Source organism: Astyanax mexicanus, chromosome 20 (genome assembly GCF_023375975.1).
Source record: "Astyanax mexicanus isolate ESR-SI-001 chromosome 20, AstMex3_surface, whole genome shotgun sequence".
In the NCBI taxonomy this organism is placed as follows: Eukaryota; Metazoa; Chordata; class Actinopteri; order Characiformes; family Acestrorhamphidae; genus Astyanax; species Astyanax mexicanus.
In genome coordinates, this window is record NC_064427.1 from 525,001 (window position 1) to 545,451 (window position 20,451).

The following is a 20,451-nucleotide window of genomic DNA, read 5'->3' on the forward strand; positions in this document are numbered from 1 at the left end:
TCTTGGATTCAGAGCTCTTATGAATTTCCCAGTAGGAAATAGAGTAGAAAAATCCTGTGAAAACATTGCTGTTAAAATATCTTAGTTCGACCAAGGAAATTCTACATTTAGTGTTTAGTTTTTTCTGTATCCATGACAACAGAGCTCTGATTGGTTAGTTTGATTGATAAAAATAAATACACAGCTGCACAGACCATCAGTTTTATGTATATTCATGTATAAAACTCAAACAAAACATATTTTTTAAGTTTTTGTCGATAAATAAGATCAGTACTTGGTGTGAAAGGGCTTGAGTCGGTCAGCAGGACCTCTAGCTCCACTGTCTCCCCGTCCCCGTCCTCACTGCATGGTGAACTCGTATACACGTCCCTGTCCCTGAGATTTTGTGTTTCTGTAGCATGCAAAAGCCAAAAATGCCTTGGTCAGATTTCTCGGGCATTTTTGAACGGCGACGTGATAATGTTTCATAGTATAAAAATAATAATAAGAGATAAGAAACTGCACTTTTATAACCTCCAATCCCAGACTTCATGTATACGGTTGGTTGTTTTTTGTTGTTTTTGGTATTTTTAAGGGTTTTTTTGGACGTACACTATATGTTTAAAAGTTTGTGGACACCCCACTGTAGGAGAGAAGTACTGCCAATAGAATAGGACTCTGTGGAGAAGCTTCCCAAACACAAAGATATTGACTCCATGTCTAATAGTGTCAGGTGTGAGTTATAAAGGGTTATAAACCCCTCAACAGTACTGATCATATATTTCACTTGCTGTCTGTATTTAAAACACCAGTTAGCTCATATGTATATATCCACTTATGCAAGACCAGCTACCTATTTCTATGAATAGCGAGAGACCAAAATACTCTAAACTAACCACATTGAGGGAAGTGCTAAGGGTCACTAAGAGTCGAATTACTATTTTAGTAATATGTTATAAATTACTGATAAAACTGGATCAAATTTGACTTTTTTGCCCCAAAAAACGTAGTGATTTTTGCACTTGTTCCTGCTGCTGCACTTACGCAGATCTCCACATTGATGGACATGTTCCAATCTAATCCGCCATTCTTTGTGCTGATTGGCTGTTTTTATTGATGGGCGAGACTTCTTCCATAAATCTAGTCTTCTCTAGACAGGTGTCCCATCACTTTTGGCCGTATAGTGTACGCAGTGAGGGCGCTGGGAACATGGTGCCCCATTGGGCACAATCAATATTTGTTATATAGAAAGAGATTGAGAGAGTTTTTATGTGATTCGTCTTTTTCGTAGAGTTTATCGTAGTTATACCGATATCGTAGCGTGTATATATATATATTTATATATAAATATATTGCGCGGTATATTGGTGCATTGGCTGGAGTTCGGACGCAGCTGTAATACGAGCCGAGGCTCTTGGGTTTATCGCGCTACAGTTCGGGATCTGTATGTTAGCGGTACCTGATAAAATGAGGGACATTCTCTTCGACGATGTTGTTGTTGTTGTTTTATTATTATGCAAATAGCTTTAAGAACAGGAAGTGGTTTGACGTAGTTTAAATAATAGACGGTACTTTTAGAGATTTTTATTATTCAGAATATTCACAATATTCAGTGACTTTCAGCCTTCGAGCAGAGGAGATCCAACCCCAGAACATAGACACTAGGTAGATCATATACTATATAAAAATATAAATATATATGCAATAGAAATAAATTATATAAATATATAAATATTTATCCATATTTATTTTTTATTGTTGCCTAAATTAAATTCAGTTCAGATGCATATGTATGTATGTTTGGTATGTTTGGTATGTTTTTTGTTTTTGTTTTTGTTTTTTGTTTATTTAAGGCCTCCTCCACACGTATCCACACGGATTTAAAAAAAATTAATGTTAAAAAATTTTAAAGCTTTTGTCTGTGTTTTGGCCTCTAGTTCACACAAAAATAGCTAATTTATTGGCTTTTTAAAACCGATGCATTTTTAAACACTTTTAAACACTGTTTTCATGAAGTTGCTTTATTAAAAGAGCTAACATCACAAAACATACACATTTATTATGGCTGAATCCCAAAAATCTCCTCACTCCCTATATAGTGAACTAAATAAGTAATAAAACTACAGTGTCTACACACAGAAATACACTAGATTCCAGATTTACATATATTAATAAATGAAAATACTGTTTTAGAACACTTAGAATCTGTAACTACCTGATTTGCTATTACTATTAGCGCCCCCTCAAGGCCTGGCATGCTAATGCAATCGCTTTTCTTTCATTGGAGCAAAATCATTTTAAAAGATATTCGGATACGTGTGGACACGGCCTCGTCAGATATAAGAGGCTACGATTGGCCGAAATTGGTCCAGTAAGAGATGTGGTAACCAGCCACAGTCCTTTCCAGCATATAACTGCATCAGTAGCACATCTGTAATCATAGTTTTACCATGTTATTGTCAGTTATAAAGACGTTTGTGAGATTTTTGGTCATTATTAGTGAAATGGGACGATTAGAGTCGATTTATTCTTCTGCGTGGAGTCAACTCAGAGTTTACGACATCGCCCGCGCAAGTAGCTTTACGCTGTTTTAAGTGTTTAGGTGTGTTGGACCAATCACAGTGGCTGTGTCTTGATTTGATGCAGAAGAATAACTTGGCGTTCAGAACTAAGAAAACATTCCAGACCTGTGATCCAGCCGTAGCTTTACTGGTGCCGAGACAGAATCCACTGTGAACTGAATTCAGCCTGTAGCGTTCTTCCCCAACACCAGATCAGAAGCTGGAGATGCTCATCAATTACAGTAAAGCTTCAATTTCCCTTTTTATTGCACTAGAACACAGTAGTGTGTGTGTGTGTGTGTGTGTAGCTTTAGCTTAGTTAAACACCATGACCCCATTAGTTTCTCTTTCGTTCCCACAGCAGACGGTGCTTCTCCTCCACTGCATGATACTATAACACTGCATGACCCGACTCAACTCAATTCAGCTTCTTTACTTTCCGTTCGGATGCTTTTACACTTTATTTATTCCTTTTAGACTTTTTTTTTACTCTGGTCCAAACCAAAGTAGCAGGTGTGAAAGGTTCCGTAAACCAAAGAACCAACAAAAGAACCTATATTTCATGTGAACAAAGTAGAGTGAAATAAGGGTTGAGTTCAGTCAAACTAGTGTGGAATCAGAGTCAGTCTGTGTTAAATTCGAGTCGCGAAAAGTCAAATAATAGTACAATTTAATCAAACTAAATTTGAGTCGACTCAAATAAAAGTCAAATATAAGTCAAGTTAAATCAAACAAAAGTCAAGTTTAAGTCTAATAAAGTCAAAAATTAGTTGAGTTAAATAAAATAAGTCAAATTGGAGTTTAGTTGAATCACATAGGAATCGAGGTCAATCAAACAAAAGTCAAGTTTGAGTCTAGTAAAGTGAAATCAAATTAGAGTTGAGTTAATTTAAATTAAAAAAGTCAAATTGAATCAAATAAAAGTGAAATAAGAGTAGAGTTGAATAGTTGAGTACAGTGCAATAAGAGTGAAATAAGACTCTAAGTTAGAGTTAAGTTGAGTAGTGTAGGTATCATGCAGTGGCAAAGCACCTTTATCCTGTTAATCAAATCAATATTCAGTATTGATTATTTAGGATCGTCTACATGCTGTAGTTCTGAGTAATAATAATAAATTCCCCAGTTTATACTCTGTACGCTAGTTTTCTCCAGCGATGTGTGCGAGTTAAACACCATGATCAGCTAAGAATCGCTCTAATGAACAGTGAGCGACGTTTTATTTTATGTTGACCATTTTCCGTTTGTTTGTGTTGTTGGTCAGTGTAACGGTGGACAGCAGTCCAGTCTTTATATAGTTTATATACCAGTTATTTATAAATATTATGTTGCCTTTATGAGAGGTTTAAAAGAGAAGCAATAGTTACGATAGTTATTATTATTATTATTATTATTATTATTATTATTATTATTATTATTATTATTATTATTATTACAGGGGTTAATTAACAATGTTGTACAAGGAAAGGACCGGGTTCAGATGTTACCTCAGTTGAGTTTGCATGTGTTCAAGAATTTACTTTCAGGTTTGAACCAGTCAAAAGTTTGGGCACACCTCCCCTTCTCATTCAATGTTTATTTTCTGTATTGTAGATTAATACTGAAGACATAATAACAATGAATTATGTAGTAAACAGTAAACAAACAGATTATAACAAACCATCCTCCTAGCAACACCTTAGCAACCAAAGCTATACAATAGCAACACTTTAGCTACCACTTAGTAGTAATGCCTTACCAACTGACTGCCAAGCAACAACACAGTAATCAACACTTATACCATAGCAACACCTTAGCAAACACCAAGCAACCAACATCAACACTACAGCAACAGTTTAGCAATCATTGCCAGAGAAACACCTCAGCAACCCCGTAGCAAAAAAATATCAATACAATATACTATAGCAATATCTTAGCAACCACCTAGCAACAATTTAGCAACCAATACCATAGCAAAACCTTAGCAAATTCATATAAAAATATGAAGGTGCTTTCCGTACTCTTTTTATTTCATAATTAACAGGTTTGATCATTTATAGTTAGTTCCGATGTTTTTAATATTAATCTATGATGTGGAAAATAAAAAAATCATAATAAAGAAAAGTCATTGTTGATTGGTGGGGTTGTGAAGGGGGTGTGTCCAGATTTTGAGTGATGGGTGGGAAGGGGGGGTTTGTGACCATGCATTTCTGCTCAAACTCAAGACGACCAAAGTTACCGCGCCTCGTATCAGATAGTTCAGAAACACTTCGGCCAAAGCCTTTTGCACTTTGATCTGTATCTCCTCCGTCCTGCGCCGTGACGACGGAGGCTCCGCCCCCTGGCTGGGTTTACGTGGAGGAGGGAGGGGCTCCCGTGGCTCAGAACTAATGAAATTCCTTCGGGCTCGGGGTCCAGTCTGCTAATCTGCTCTAATTCGCACTGCCGCTGTTCCAGAGCCAGGGTTTCACTCCCACACTCACCAGAGAGTTAAGAGTTGAGACTTAAATTGAGTTGAGTTAAGAGTTGAGTTGAGAGTTGAGTTAAGAGTTGAGTTGTAACTCGGAGCAGGACGGTTCTCGGTTTGATGATTAGTGAACAGTGGAGGTTAACGATTATGAATGTGGGAGAATTTTCCTCTGTGCGTAATTGATTTACTCGTTGTTTGTGCTCACGCTCGTTTGCGTGTCGTACATTAGCTCGTAGAAAAGCTCGTAGAAAAGCTAAGGGCTTGTCGTCCACCAAACAGCACATATAGTACAGCCCTCCTGGCCACTGAGGAACCACACTATTGCTAAGGAACACACTTGTCTTCCATGCACTTGCTAAAAAATGAATTTACCACAGCAACCCTTTACGTTTTTTTTTTTTCTTTGACAAAATAAAGATATTTCAGTTATAGTTTTATGGACAATGCTAATGATGATTTATTCATCTGGATACTCTTTTTTTTTTTTTCTTCTTCTTTTTTTTTTCTCCCTGAAACATGTACGTTTTATTTTTTCTGAGGGTTAGATTTGAAGTGGCTTTCTTCTTCTTTAATTTTTTTTTTATCTATGTCTATTACAGAGTTCGATTATTTGATTTATTAATATATGATCTGTGTTTCTCTGTTAAGGGAAGAAGAGTGTAACGAGCAAATGTACTGTACCTCCAGGTATCTTCGGTTGTTCTATTTAAAGCAATGTGTACATAGTGTTTTATAATAAATACTGGAGGAGTTCTGATGAAATATGACAATAAATCTGAGAGATCTATTTCTCTATAAAAAAAAATACAGTTCTCAGTGTATTTATTGTGTATGTATTAGATCTTGTTTAAAGCTACAAAAGTTTTTAATAAGGAAACCAGCCAATAAAAGCTTTCATTAACCAACAGCTACTGTATGACAACACCTTATCAACCACATAGCAATACCTTGCAAACAATGTAATAACATAGTAACCACCTGGCAATATCTTAACAACCAACATCCATACCAAAGCAACCAACAGGCATACCATGGCAACACCTTAGCAAGCAACCTGTCACCATATCAGAGAGAGAGAATTTTCAAAACTGTGATATTTGGAAAAGATAAAGTATTGGGACAAAATAGAGAACTAGTATTTCTGACTAATAAAAAGTCCAGCCTCATATAAAAATTAATTCAGACTAATACTAATGATAATTGAACGTATTGATAATGATTTTTTCCCCGACAAAATTAAAAAGCATTATAGATGTAAGACAAGGGTCTCCAAACTTTTCAATAGGGGCCACCTTGGGAATGGTGAACAAGTGATTCTTATATTAAACATTAAATTCCATTTTAGTCCAATAACCAACACAAGAAAATCTATCAGCAATCACTAAATGCTTTCCTGTAGATAAATTCCAGTCAGAGAAACTAATGGCTATTTGTTTTTGCTTCCATAACACTGTTGCAACCGATCACTGTACATAAAACTTAAACATAATTGTGAGCCATTAATAATGTATTTTAGAGTGATGCAGAGGTTAAAATACCAGTAGTCTGCAGTGGTCGGGTGAAATATTTTACAATGTGATGGTTGAGGTTAAATGTACGAACAGTGTTGCTGGATTAAGTTAGGTTACACAACTCATTCTGTTCCTGCAGTTCTGCACTTTATTCATTATTACTCTGTCACATACTGGACTATCTCTGCACTTCCACACACACAGATATCAGCGCATCTATATAGCATTGTATTGTTTTATATCCAGTAACATTAAAATATATATCTACAGTACAATACCATATATCAATATGACTTTGGTGTGTATTGTGTGTATACTGTGTATTATATTATTTTATTATTCTACTCTATGTTGTAAATATTTTCATTTGCACACTAGTGACAATAAAAATATATATTGAATTTTGAATATACAGTGTTTATATTTCACTCTGACCTGACTCGACACGCTCAAACGGGGCGGGGTTTTCTTGTGTCGTTCCTTTTTCCAATTGGTGGCTAACAATGCTGTAATCTGATTGGTCGGGTGAAGCATTCGACGTAGATCCGCCCGAGAAGCGGAGAGTTGAGGAGCCCCGGTTGTTGTTGTTGGGGTTGCGGAGAGCGGGCCGCCGCCGTACCGGGGGTTAGGAGTCCCCGAGCCGCTGGAGGAGGAATCGGTGTATTATTATCGTGTTTTTCCCCGCCCCGTGTTTCGCCATGGCTCCGCCGGTGAGGACGTTTCTGCCGCTGTTTTCCGCGGCGGTAGGAGGGTGACGGTAGGCGGGCGGGGGTCACATGATCGGCGGGGCGGAGAGGCGAGCTGCCCGAATCCAATATGGTGGTCGTGCGGCGGTCGCTGCTCCCGCTGCTGCTGCTTCTCCTGATCCCGCTGCTGCTGGGGGGCAGCGCCCAGAGGCTGGTGGGTCTGCGGCTGGAGGAGGTGCTGGAGGTGCAGCAGGGGGGGCAGCTGCAGGAGGAGGCCGGCAGGCGGGTGTACATGCGCGGGCGAGTTCTGTTCGCTGCTCCGGGGTCTGGATTCAGGCTGAGGCTGTTTGGATCTGAGCTGCTGTTTCTGGTTAAAAATAATAATGTTATTAATAATAATAGTAATAACAATGCAAGCTGGCCGTGGCTCGCGTTCGCTCGGGAGGCGGGAGTGGAGAACTTCAACTCCCAACCTGGACCACCTCCTCCTCCTGCTGCTCCTGCTGCTGCTGGTGCCTCTGGTTCTGATGGTCCTAGTTCCAGTCCCGGTCCAGTAAAGGAACAGGAGGAGGACCCATGCAGGCAGGAGATCCTGAGGAACTCTTCTATATTCCGTGTGGAGGGGGAGTTCTCCGCGGATGAAGACAGCAGCGGTGTGCTGGAGGTCCGCACCGCGGAGGGGGACGCCTCCAGCGCGGGCGCTCTGCACCGGCTGTGTGTGCTGAGCGGGCCGGGTTGGGAGTCGCTGGGGGCGGATAGATTCCAGCTGAAGGCGCCGGAGCCAGAGCTAAAGCCTGAGCCAAAGCTACCCCCAGACTGGATCCCTACCTGGGCTTTATCGGTAATTATAGCAGCCTTGGTGTTTATTTGTGCTCTGATTCGCAGTTTAAGCCTCAGTCTGCTCTGTCTCGACCCCCTCGAGCTCTACGTGCTCCACAGCTGCGGCGCGGAGGACGAGAGGCGGGCGGCCAAGCGCCTGGAGCCGCTCCGGAGACGCGGTAACTTCCTGGTGTGCTCGCTGCTCCTCCTGACCGCGCTGGGTCACTCCGCGCTCGGCGTGCTCCTCTACCGGGCCTTCGGCTCCATCCTGCCCGCGGTCTTCACGTGTGGAGCCCTGCTGTTCCTCCTGGCCGAGCTGCTCCCGCACATCATCAGCTCGGGCTACGGCTTCCACCTCGCCCCCGGTCTGATCTGGCTGGGTCAGGTGTGCCTGGCGCTCACCTGCCCGCTCACCTGTCCGCTCGGCGTGCTCCTGGACGTGGCGCTGCGGCGCGACGTCAGCACGTGCGGCGTGCGCGAGAAGGTGATGGAGATGGTCCGCTCCAACGTCAACGACCCGTACAGCGAGTTCGTGAAGGAGGAGTTCCGGCGCGGCGCGCTGAGGAGCAAGACCGTGGAGGACATCCTGACCCCGCTGAAGGACTGCTTCATGCTGCCCTCCACCGCCCAGCTGGACTTCGGAACCATGTCCGAGATCATGCAGAGCGGATACACGCGCGTGCCCGTCTACGAGGAGGAGCGCTCCAACATCGTGGAGATCCTGTACGTGAAGGACCTGGCCCTGGTGGACCCGGAGGACTGCACCCCCATGACCACCATCACCAAGTTCTACAACCACCCGCTGCACTTCGTCTTCAACGACACCAAGCTGGACGCCATGCTGGAGGAGTTCAAGAAAGGTGAGGCGGTGGGACCAACCACAGGTGTGCAGAAGTGTTTGGATACCTGGGGTTGTGTGGTGTTGCATTCAGTAAAGATTACTGAGGTAGTTTGAGATGTTGGAGATTTTGATGATGACCAGACAAAACAAAACAAAACATGGCAAGATAACACAACACAAATGTAATAAATACACTGCCTGTCCAAAAATAAGTAAATAATCTGGACCTGATGCTGCAGTTTGTCTGCAGGTTTAGGTTCAGCAAAGGAATATACTGAATATAGACCAGGTTCTTCTTCCATCAATGGAAACCATCAGGTTCTTCCATTAATTTTTCTTCATATTCCAAGATGAATAATATCAGGATTGATGGTGCTGGAATTGTGAAAGAGTTCAGGGTTCAGGGAGCATGAGATCATCATTTTCACACATGGATTGAGAGAGAGTTCACCACAGAGTCCAGATCTTAACCTCATTGAGAATCTTTGGGATGTGCTGGATGGAGAAGAGCTGCTTTGTGCAGTGGTCAGACTGCACAGATAAAAAAATTAATGCAAAACTGGATTGAAATAAATAAATCTTGTGACGTTGCAGAAGCTTATTGAAACAATGCTACAGTGAATGCAAAGTCACACAATCAAAGATAAAGATGGTTCAGCTAAATATTAGAATTTTTTTTGTTGTTGGAAACTTTTTCTTTGGCCAGGCAGTGTATCGTACTTGTGTTGGGCGGAAATCACTTCATGCATAGAAACACACACTCACACACACAAAAATAGTTGAATATTGCATTTATTAGCAGGAGTGTCCACAAACATTTGACATAAATAATGAAAAAAAACACTGTTGGCTGTAATTTAGTTTTATTTCTTTTTTTCTAGGAAACTCTCACCTGGCTATAGTGCAGAGGGTGAATAATGAGGGGGAGGGAGACCCGTTCTACGAGGTTCTGGGACTGATTACTCTGGAGGACGTTATAGAGGAGATCATAAAGTCTGAGATCCTGGATGAGTCTGATGGCTACAGTAAGTATAACCTGTACATGTGAAGCTTAGAACAGAGCACATCTACTGCCTGCAAAAATCTGATTTGTGTTGTAAAGCTATGTGGCTGAGCAATATTGAAAAAACAATGATGTATATCCAATGCCGTTGTTGAACTGATAAACTGTACATCTCAGTGTGTAGTCATAAAGCACTGAATAAAGCGTGAGTTTGTTGGGTCAGTGTGTGGTGGTGTGGAGAGATGGTGTGTAGAGTGTTTCTCTGATGGAGTGTCTTCATGTCCTGCAGTGAATATGAAGGTGAAGCGTCCCGCCGCCGCGCTGGAGATTCCTCTGGAGCCTCGCTCGAGTCAGGAGGAGTTCTCGCTCTTTAAACCACCGGAAGGAGAACCCAAGATCCGCACGTCTCCTCAGCTCCTGCTGGCCACACACCGCTTCCTCTCCAGAGGTGTGGAAACACTGAGCTTCAGCTGGAATATTAATTTAATTGAATAGATTAATTGAATTACTTTACATACAGAAGCTGCAGAGTGAATCTTAGTAAATAGACTAGATTTACTTCTGAAAACTTGTAAAGAACTCTCTTACATAACAATGATTTTCATATTTTTACAAATTTCATTATATTTAACTGAAATATGTGGAGGTTATGTGCTGTATTTTTCACACTTTAAGATGCTCTTAATATCTTAGTACAGCGTTATAAGGGTGAGTTTTCAGTGAAGTTTCTCCAGCACTAAGGCTGGAACAGTATTAGCATTAGCCGCTAACCATAGTGCTAGCTCTTTCGCTGTACAGAGATGAGTTTAGTAGACTGTAGTCTGCATGTTTACGCATTGTAGTTTCTCATTGTAGCACTTTTGGGTGGCATTAACTAGCGCTAAGCACTGCGAACCATGGCTAGCGCTGCTGCTAACTGCACTGTTATATATTGGAAATGTAAGCTTGCTGTAAATAAAAGGAAGCACTTTACATACACACATAAATGTTTTTTGCTGAATTAGAAGGGAAGCATGGTTACACCCATGTTCCTTACTAGTGCCACTTGAAATGCACCTTATAATCCAGTGTGTCTTATGTATAAAAAAATAGATCAGAAAACAGATGTTTGTTGATAATGCACATTATAATGCAGTATGGCACGCATAATATGGCACACCATGTTTAGTAATAAGCAGTCTATAAAGAACAGGTTGAGTAATCCTGCAGCTCCTCAGTGTTCTTATCTTTAGCTCTTATCAGTTCAGAATTGCAGTTTAGACTCTTACAGAATACAGAAACACAGATCTGCGTTTCTCCTGCAGTTTATGAGTAATAAAAACACAGTTATGATTATTAATAATCCTGTTTTTTCCTCTCTGTTACAGAGGTGGAGCATTTCAGTCCACAGCGAGTTTCAGAGAAAGTCTTATTTCATCTCCTGCGGCACCCGAGCGTCAACCAGGAGGTGAAGTTTGACCCAAACAACCGTCTGAGTCCAGATCATTACCTCTACACCCGGAACCACCCTGTGGATTACTTCATCCTACTGCTGCAGGTAGACCCGCCATAATTACCCACCTGAGTTATTTTACAGTATAGGAACAAAACGTCAGAATTAGCTTCTGGGGCTGGGTATTGTTTTAAAATTAAATTCAGTACCGATACCCAAATGATACAGGTCTATAGCAGTGTGTGTAATAGTGTGTATAGTAGTGCAGTGTGTTTGGTGTGAAATCATGTAGTTGAAGCAGAAGCAGAGGGGTTTGTTCACTCTGCTGAAATGTTTGAGTTGTTAAACTTGTACCAGCATGTCGTCTCAGGTCGCAGCTCCAGCAGGAGGTTAGCAGGACCTCGGCCTCTGAGGGTTGTTGAGTTACTTTAACAGGATGATGAAACGCCTCAGAGTTCTCAGAAATCTGCTGTTGTTTTCAGTAACTGAAGTTTAGTGCTCAGAGTAAATGTATTTTATACAACCTCTATACAAACTTTATGAATATGAACTTGTTTTCTTTGCATTATTTGAGGTCTGAAAGCTCTGCATCTTTTTTGTTATTTCAGTCATTTCTCATTTTCTGTAAATAAATGCTCTAAATGAGAATATTTTTATTTGGAATTTGGGAGAAATGTTGTCTGTAGTTTATAGAATAAAACAACAATGTTCATTTTACTCAAACATAAATCAAATCAAATTTATTTATTTATTTTGTAAGGTGATAATGATGTATTTTAATGCAGATCTGTTTATCTGCTCTAAACTCAGAGCTGATAATATAGTCCAGTCAAACACATTCCAGATCTTTCCACTGCAGTGTGTGTTCTCTACTGTCTCACGCTGTCTGTGCAATAACACACAATAAAGTGTGTGCGTGTGTGTGTGTGTGTGTGTGTGTAGGGTCGTGTGGAGGTGGAGATTGGTAAAGAAGGTCTGAAGTTTGAGAATGGAGCTTTTACTTATTACGGTGTATCAGCTCTCACAGCTCCCTCCTCAGGTACGTACTCTATACCACTGCCAGGTAAAGAGAATAACTGAATAAAAGCATATTCAATTATTTAGTAAATAAAAAAAGTGTTACAAACCAGAATGTTTTATATTTTACATTATACAGTTAACAGCTGTGCTGAACTCGTCAAGAGATAATAGGTTTGAAGAGGTAGAGTTACAGGTATACAGTGAATAGCTCTATTAGAGTAATGTTTGAGCAAAGACCATTAAAAACATTATAATGGTGAAACTGGCACTCATCAGGACCGTCCCAGTAAAGGTTAAAAGAGTGAGTGTTTCCTCTGTTGTACAGGATAAATTTATCAGAGTTTCCAGCCTCAGAAACCACAAGTTAACAAACAGCTCCTCAGATAAGAGTATCTAAATACTTCACAGAGTATTTTAGTTTGTTTATCACTGTTTTTAAGTTACTACATGATTCATTATGTGTTCCTTCATAATCTCATAGATCACTTTACTATTTTATTTACTGTGTAGGAATACATAATATTAATAGAAACACTGATTGAAAAGGTATAAAGATGTAAGGATGTGCCCACCTGTAGTTGTTTATGTTGGGGAACTGATCTTGTGTTAATACAGTGCATCAGTCCCCAGTGTCCACACAGCGGCGCTCTCCCAGAGACCCCTTTGAGCTGGGAGATGCCACCAGCCCGTCCAGCTACTGTCCTGACTACACAGTCCGAGCCCTCACCGACCTGCAGCTCATCAAGGTACGTATAAACCAGGGGATCCAAACCTCACTGCAGCGCTGCATTGAGGTGTAATAGGAGGAATAGCGGTGCTCTCATGTCTGTGCCGGAGCTCCTCTGAGCTCAAACCAGACTCTGTAAGTTTTCCGGAGGCGGCTGCGACCAACGCTCGCGAGAACTGCAACCTGCTTTCCGACCTTTAGTTCTAAACAGTTCTACAAGAAAAACTGGTTCATTCTTTATAAACTAACATACAGACACTCTGGCAGAAGCCGAATACGTCTGTGAAAGACAGAAAACGAGAAAGAGAAACTAATCCGTCTGAAACATTTATTACACTCTACAACTGTAGGGGGAGCCCACAAGCACAAAATCTCAATCCTACCTAGTGGAGCTTTAAAAGTGAAAGACCACGGGAAGACCACAAATAGACATTTTAGAATTAATGAAAAATCAATGGAAGGGAATGAGGCCTTTAAAAAATGACTTCCTAAAAAGAAGAAATAGTGTTTAATCCCATTTTTTTTCTCTCTCTCTCTCTCTCAGGTGACCCGGTTGCAGTATCTGAATGCGTTGATGGCGTCTCGTGTGGCTCAGAGTCCGGATCCTCCTGAGATAAAGATTCTGCCGAACAGTCAGACGAAGCTCCTGAACGAGAAGAACACGAGCACAGGTACCGAGCTGTGACTGAGGCACAGACTCCTCCAGCACAGCCTCAACTCCTCATGCAAGTAACACACACTTCTGTACATTTACCTCAGCGGATCAGAATCAGAATCACTGATTATAAACACACACTCTCTGATTATAAAACATTTACATTTCTGTTTAGTTTCTTAATTCATCCCACAAATTAAAGACTGATTCTCTTTCTCTTCTCTCTTTTCTCTTTCCTCTCTCTCTTTTATTTCTTGTTTTTTATTATTTTGACATTTTTTTTCTCCCTAATGGCAACTCCAGACTTTCCTCTTCACTTTTCATTCTTTGATGCAATTGAGAACTACTGTTAGAGTACAGTGTGCATGAGGTAAATACCAGTTCAGTCCTAAGCATGAGTTTGTGCAGCATCCTCTGTGAAGCATCCGTTACAGAGCATCACCAGTTACAGTCTTTATTTAAAATCTTTATCTGTCTGATATCTTATAAAATTCTCAGGAATCTTACCCCACCTATCACTAGTGATGCCCCAGTACCAGGACCCATGTGAAGTCAGACTCCGCCTCTTTTTGAACCTTTTTGCCGAGTAGCATTACAGTGCTAACGCTCGGAGGAAAGCGCAGCGACTCGGTTCTGATACATCAGCTCACAGATGCAGCCTTGTGCTGATCTACATCACCCTAGGAGTGATGAGGGGAAAGAGAGAGCGCCATCTACTGTACTGTACCCACCCAGAGAGAGCAAGGACAACTGTGCTCTCTCAGGGCTCCGGCAGCTGATGGCAAGCTGCATGACTGGGATTCGAACCAGCGATCTCCTGACAATTTATCATCCATTAAAAAAAAAGTTATCATGACAGGTCTATGGATAACATGATAATAACAGCTTTTTACTGGGGAGATACGAGGTTTTAAAGCTGTGAAATTTTGGCTGAGCTAAAGCAGCAGTAGCTTACAGCAGTCCTGGAGAAGCTTAGCTAATGTTAGCTAATGTTAGCTAGCACTGTTAATAGCATCCTACTGTAAAATGACCCGCCCACGATTACATCATACCAATCAGCAGCCATCCCCCAGAGCCCAGAGGGAGCGTGGGAAAAGGAGGCGTGGCTAAACGGCTAATAGGCTTCTGGTGTTGCTCTATAAGTTCACTCCTGCTTTAACATGGACTACACGCTGTGTATCATGTGATCATTTTCCTCCGAAAATGACTATAACTCTAAAAATGAGACGTCCTGGATGCTGCCTCCATCACAACCATTAAATAACCTCCTTCCAGTTTATTAGGAACTTTTATTTAATGTTCCCTTCCTGCGATAATTTATCTCCATCTAACTGATTAATTGCATCATCACTAATAATATTAATCAGGTAAGTTTTGATCTTGTGCTCCTTTAACTGATAACCTGTAGTTTTTCCCTGTTTGTCCATTTTAGTCCCTTATTTTAGAAACGTTCTGTTCCTCTGTACGTCTGTCCTTATAGATTTTCCTGTTTATTAATTATTATAATGTGTTGATTAGAAATAAAGGGCCAAGCACCAAAGAGACTGGAGCTCTTACTGTATTACTCTTACTGTATTAATGTTTTTTTTTATTATTTTTCTCACTTTCTTTTTGTTCTAAATAAGAATAAATTATTCTTTAGTGTGTTTTTTAGAGTTGTAGTTCAATTCAGTTCACCAGCTGAAAAAACACACCAAAGAATAATTTATTTTAATTTGAACATTTGTCCAATCTGAACACACCACAGTGTGTGTAGCTCCGCCCACTCCCTTATTTTGGTGATGTTCTCAGGTGGTGCTTGGCTCCTGCTTTTGCTTTTTGTTGTAAAATTCTGTATTTCTATTTTAATTTTGCTGCTTTGTGATCAGATGTGTTTAAAATGCTTCAGTGTGTAAAACCCTTTCTGAATTATATCTGTGAAAATGCTGTTTATTATTCAGTTACATTTGGGTGAAAGAGGAGAGAAACTGCAGATGTGTGAGTGTGATTGTGTGTGTTTTGTTGAGTGTTACGGTGTGTGAATGTGTTATTGTGAGTGTGAATGTGTGAGTGTGTTATACTCAGTGTGATGGTGGAGTGTGTTATAGTGAGCACATTGTAGTGTGTGTGTTCTAGTGAATGTGAGTGTGTTTTTGTGAGTATGTTATGATGTGTGTGTGTGATGGTATGTGGTACAGGTTGAGACCTGCAGTGGAATCTGATTGTGTGTGTGTGTGTGTGTGTGTGTGTGTGTGTGTGTGTGTGTGTGTGTGTGTGTGTGTGTCTGCAGGTCTCGGCGAGCTGCAGGAATTCAGGATGGAGGAAGGAGGCGGAGCTTCAGGACAGAGAATTGCTTTCTGACTCTCTGATGGATGAATCTGATTGGCTCCTGCAGGATCTGATTCTAAATGAATAAATTCAGATTTTTACACTGATTTTCCTTTTTATCTCTGGAGTGCTGAGATCTGACAACTTATTCAGGTGGATTATTATTTTTATTTTTGGACAGTTTGAGACTTTTTGTAGAGCCTGTCTGACGACACGTCCACTACTGTTCACGACTGTCCTCATTCTTGCCTGGTTTTTAATTTTTTTAAACTTTTATTTTGACGCATTCCTCTTGTGGTGTCGTACCGGTTTTTATTGCGGGGTGTTTTCTCGTCCTGTAGGTGGCGCAGTGCCTCAGAGTGTTCGGTCTGAACTGTGCCGGGTCCGGGTCGTGCCGTGCTGTAATGTGGCAGCGAGGGCAGCAGGAACTGCTCTGTGATTTGGACGCAGCCGCGAGTCAGGAACACACTACACTGTTTTGTCTTGTCTGGTCTTACCTGATGTTGCCTTGCCCCTCCCTCCCTGCCTTGCTCCGCCCCCAGCCCGTCCCCCAAACCACGACACACTTATTTATGCTGTTTTGGTATAAAATCCTTTTTTGCCATGATTCTCTCGCTCTGTGGGGTAAAAAAAAACAGAATATTACAGGTTTATTTTCACTTTTTTGTTTTATCGTATAATCTGATCCTCATAACTACAGATTAATATAACATTTCGGGCTGTTGCTCTGAATGACTGGCTGTTTTCAAGCAGTTTAGAAAAACACTCTGCTGAAGATGGTGTTTATAAGCTAACATGAACATGACCATACATAAACCAATCATCATATTCACCATCATTAATGTTTCTTTAGGTTTACATGCACTTAAAAAATCTGATTCTGCAGTTATCTGATTATTATTGATGTAGTGATGTAAACAGCATACTCCCATTTCTTAATCAGAGTTAGAACACAGAAGTGTAAATATTTCTCAGAGTACGAAAGAGAGTACAATAGGTTGTGGTGTGTCTCCATCAGCAGCCGGAGTCAGAGAGAGAGAGAGAGAGAGAGAGAGAGTACAGTAGATCATACTGCGTCTCCATCAGCAGCCGGAGTCTGAGAGAGAGAGAGAGAGAGAGAGAGAGAGAGTACAGTAGATCATACTGCGTCTCCATCAGCAGCCGGAGTCTGAGAGAGAGTATTCTGCAACTGACTAAAGTAATTTTACCCTGAATAATGGCACTTTCTTTGAAAAGCAATAGAAAATATATTAAGGTTATTTAATTAATGCAGAGAAAAGTGGCAAAATGATTGAAAACCTGTTCAGTGTTCTGCCGAACGTATTGTTGGTTTTGGTTCGGTTTCTGCCAAAAATCTTGAATATATTGTGTGTATATTTGCAGTGTTGAGGGGTTTTAAGGTTTTTTTTCTTTTAGTTTGTTTTTAGTTAATTATTTCTAGTGCCTCCAAAACTCCACATATCAGCACAAGCATACAATTCCACTACATGCACACATTATTATCCATAAACATGTATAAACGGAGTGGTGGATGGTGAGCTGCTGTCTGTAGAAAGTGCCGTGTGAAGCTGAAGGACGCCTTCGGTTCAGTCTGAGTCGGTTTGGGTCGGTTTTGATTTGATTTTTGTTTTGATTCTTCATAATAACATCATTTTTTAGTTATTGATGCTTAAACCTGACTGGATTTAATATTATTATTATTAATTTTTTTTCCTCAGAATTTTAATCCAAATTTGTGGGTTTGCGGCATTTTTATGGTGCTCACAACTTTTTTTTTTTTTTTTTTTTTAATCCAGATTCTCTGTTAATCGGATTGGGCAGTCTGAACACAGTATAAAATTAGTTTATTATTGTTATTATTAGTTTTGCCAAATTAATTCAGTTTAATCTGAATCTCATTTTGTCAGAAAGTATTTGAACGATGTGCCATAGCAGTGCAGGTGGGTTGGACGTGGGCGTGTCTGTTTGGGTGGTGGGCGTGACTGTTTGGGTGGTGGGCGTGTCTGTTTGGGTGGTGGGCGTGGTTTTTCATTGCCTTTTTTGTTTTCTTAAAACAATACAGTGTTCTGTTCATTTAAATTTCCGTAATTTTTCAACTTTTTCATTAATTACATTCCAGCTTGTGATTGGACGGTGGATGTGGGAGTGGAGCTGTGTGTGAATGGGTGGGTGTGTATTCAAATGTGCCAATAAAGTGATTGGACAGTTGGGCCGGTGGGCTTCAGGATTGTTTTCCGTTGTTCAGCAGGACTGTAGTTCTCTGTCTTAATTTTTTATTTTTCATTTTTTATTATTTTTATTTTTTATCTTTCTTTAAAACAGCTGTATAACCGAACCTCCACATCTGTAAGGTCGCTGATGCATTCCGGATGATGCACTCCGCTGTGTTACATTTATCGTGAATTATTATTATTATTATTATTATTATTATTATTAATCTTCAGCATCTTTTAACATGTTAATAAACCTAATCCTGAGTAAATATTTTAATTTGTTATAATATGTAGTATCGTTTGTTCTGTTGTTACTCAGTTTGTATAATCTGGAGAGAGTGAATGTATATAGTTTAAAATAAAACTGCGATATTAATCAGGAGAGATGCTGTTTTTTGCTCTTTGATTAGGGTAGAGATTGCTGTATATTAATAAACCTCTAAATCATAGAATCTATAAACAGAATAATTGCTGGCAACTGATTTTTTTTTTGTTTTGTTTTTTTTCCTGAAGGAAACTGAATTGTAACGAGAGATTTTTGTAGAAACTCTAAACCCGTCTGTAATATTAAATATTAAATACTGCTTATTGCATCGAATGCTCTTGATCTCAACTTTTCCAAGGAAATAAAAACAAACCAATGTGAAAAAATTGTTGTTTTTCTTTTATTTTTATGTAAAATTTCATGTCAGTAAACTCCGCCTCCAGTAGAGGGAGCTGTTAAATCACAGTGTTAGTTCTGTGTTCTGCACAGCTTTAGAACAGGGCGTCCCATAATTTCTGGCTCAGTGTATCATTTATCAGTTAAATTTCTGTTTGTTTAATGCTACATTTTACAATATAAAATTGAGTATAAACATTATTTTTCATTAGTTTCAATTTACTTTGATTTTTCTGCATTTTTCACATTTTTACTTATTGATTTCTGCTGTTTGCAAACAGAATTTTAGGTGAAAAAATACTATTTTCTCTGGATTTTGATTTTTTAAATATTCCACCTGATTGAAAACAAAGATTTGTTCTTAATAAAGGTGCATCAATGAAAAAAAAATAATAAAATGATAAAAATCCTTTTCCTCTTTAATATAACCTGAATACAGTTATAGAAGATCTATTGATTATCTAACCTGTGTTCTCCAGATCCAGATCAGTGGATGTTGGTTAAACTTCAGTGGAGTTTATGGTGTTGGAGCTGTGCGTCACTGTGTATTCTTCTTGAGCGTAAATCGTAAATCCTACACTACTGATGATGTGATTTTAAATCGTAAATACTGTTACGCCTCCAAACTCTTCTCGTCTAATAGCTTTTTTTTACTGTTATGTTATTGTTAGCCGTCTTTTGCAAGAATACACTGATCAAATAAATTAGAAATAATGCAAAAAAAAAACAAGTTCATATTCATAAAGTTTTAAGAGTTCAGAAATAATCAATATTTGGTGGAATAACCCTGGTTGGTTTTTAATCACAGTTTTTTTCTATGCATCTTGGCATCATGTTCTCCTCCACCAGTCTTACACACTGCTTTTGGATAACTTTATGCTTCTTTACTCCTGGTGCAAAAATTCAAGCAGTTCAGTTTGGTGGTTTGATGGTTTGTGATCATCCATCTTCCTCTTGATTATATTCCAGAGGTTTTTAATTTGGTAAAATCAAAGAAACTCAATATTTTTTAAGTGCTCTCTTATTTTTTTCCAGTGCTGTATTTTAAAATCTATATTCTTTACTACAAATTCTCACCAAAATCCAGCTGGAGTGATCTCATGGTGTCTGTGCACAGCTGTAGTGACTGTGTAAATAGTGTGAGTGTGTTTTAGAGTGATTTAGTGAATTTCTCAGTAATATCTGTGATCTGAAGGTAAATTTACCCGATTCTCTGTAAATTATACAGATCAGCAGTTTATCAGTTTAAACCCCGGATCTTCCTGAACATCAGACACTTCTATTTAAATCTCACTTCTGTATTAATCCTGCAGATCAGTGTCGCTGCGCCAGAGTCACTTCCTCTTTTTCTCTTTTGTTTTTACACAATTCCCTTTGTCTCGTGTCTTACGGAATTTTTACACGCTGTCGCCAATTTCTCACCACAGGTCTGAAAAATCCTGGATTATAACAATTAAAAACAATATTAATAATGAGATTAAAACAGTAAAAAAATCTGCACCAGCATCATAACCCAACGTGCGCTTTATATTATTACACTGCATTTAAATATATGTATATATATATAAATATCTTATAAAAATAACCAAT

General features: G+C 39.6%; 2 protein-coding genes across 5 annotated transcripts in view; both read left to right on the forward strand.

Moving 5' to 3' along the window:
* LOC103027926 (metal transporter CNNM4) overlaps nt 1-5,789 on the forward strand; it is a 25,223-nt gene extending 19,434 nt beyond the window's left edge. For both annotated transcript variants that reach the window (XM_022680743.2, XM_049468497.1), the window contains one exon: nt 1-5,789. This exon is cut by the window's left edge and continues 1,938 nt beyond it. The gene's annotated coding sequence lies outside the window, so the exon portion shown is untranslated.
* Nucleotides 5,790-7,021: 1,232 nt separating this feature from the next.
* Nucleotides 7,022-18,851, forward strand: LOC103042277 (metal transporter CNNM3). Of its 3 annotated transcripts, XM_022680745.2 has the most exons (9): nt 7,022-8,862; nt 9,725-9,868; nt 10,136-10,294; nt 11,214-11,383; nt 12,221-12,317; nt 12,914-13,044; nt 13,570-13,696; nt 13,984-14,050; nt 15,950-18,851. In XM_022680745.2, the coding sequence occupies exons 1-8, from the start codon at nt 7,314-7,316 to the stop codon at nt 14,031-14,033; spliced, it is 2,427 nt and encodes an 808-aa protein (XP_022536466.2). In that variant the 5' UTR covers nt 7,022-7,313; the 3' UTR covers nt 14,034-14,050; nt 15,950-18,851. The 3 variants fall into 3 exon arrangements, with proteins under 3 accessions (XP_022536466.2, XP_022536467.2, XP_022536465.2); XM_022680746.2 differs by lacking the exon at nt 13,984-14,050 and having other exon boundaries at nt 7,023-8,862; nt 13,570-13,750; XM_022680744.2 differs by lacking the exon at nt 13,984-14,050 and having other exon boundaries at nt 7,023-8,862.
* The last annotated feature ends 1,600 nt before the right edge of the window (nt 18,852-20,451 follow it).

Coding starts and splice junctions, on each gene's coding strand:
- LOC103042277 (XM_022680744.2), top strand. CDS start 7,314: ATGGTGGTCGTGCGGCGGTCGCTGCTCCCGCTGCTGCTGCTTCTCCTG. Junction 9,869..10,135: donor GGATGAGTCTGATGGCTACA/GTAAGTATAACC, acceptor CATGTCCTGCAG/TGAATATGAAGGTGAAGCGT. Junction 11,384..12,220: donor ACTTCATCCTACTGCTGCAG/GTAGACCCGCCA, acceptor GTGTGTGTGTAG/GGTCGTGTGGAGGTGGAGAT.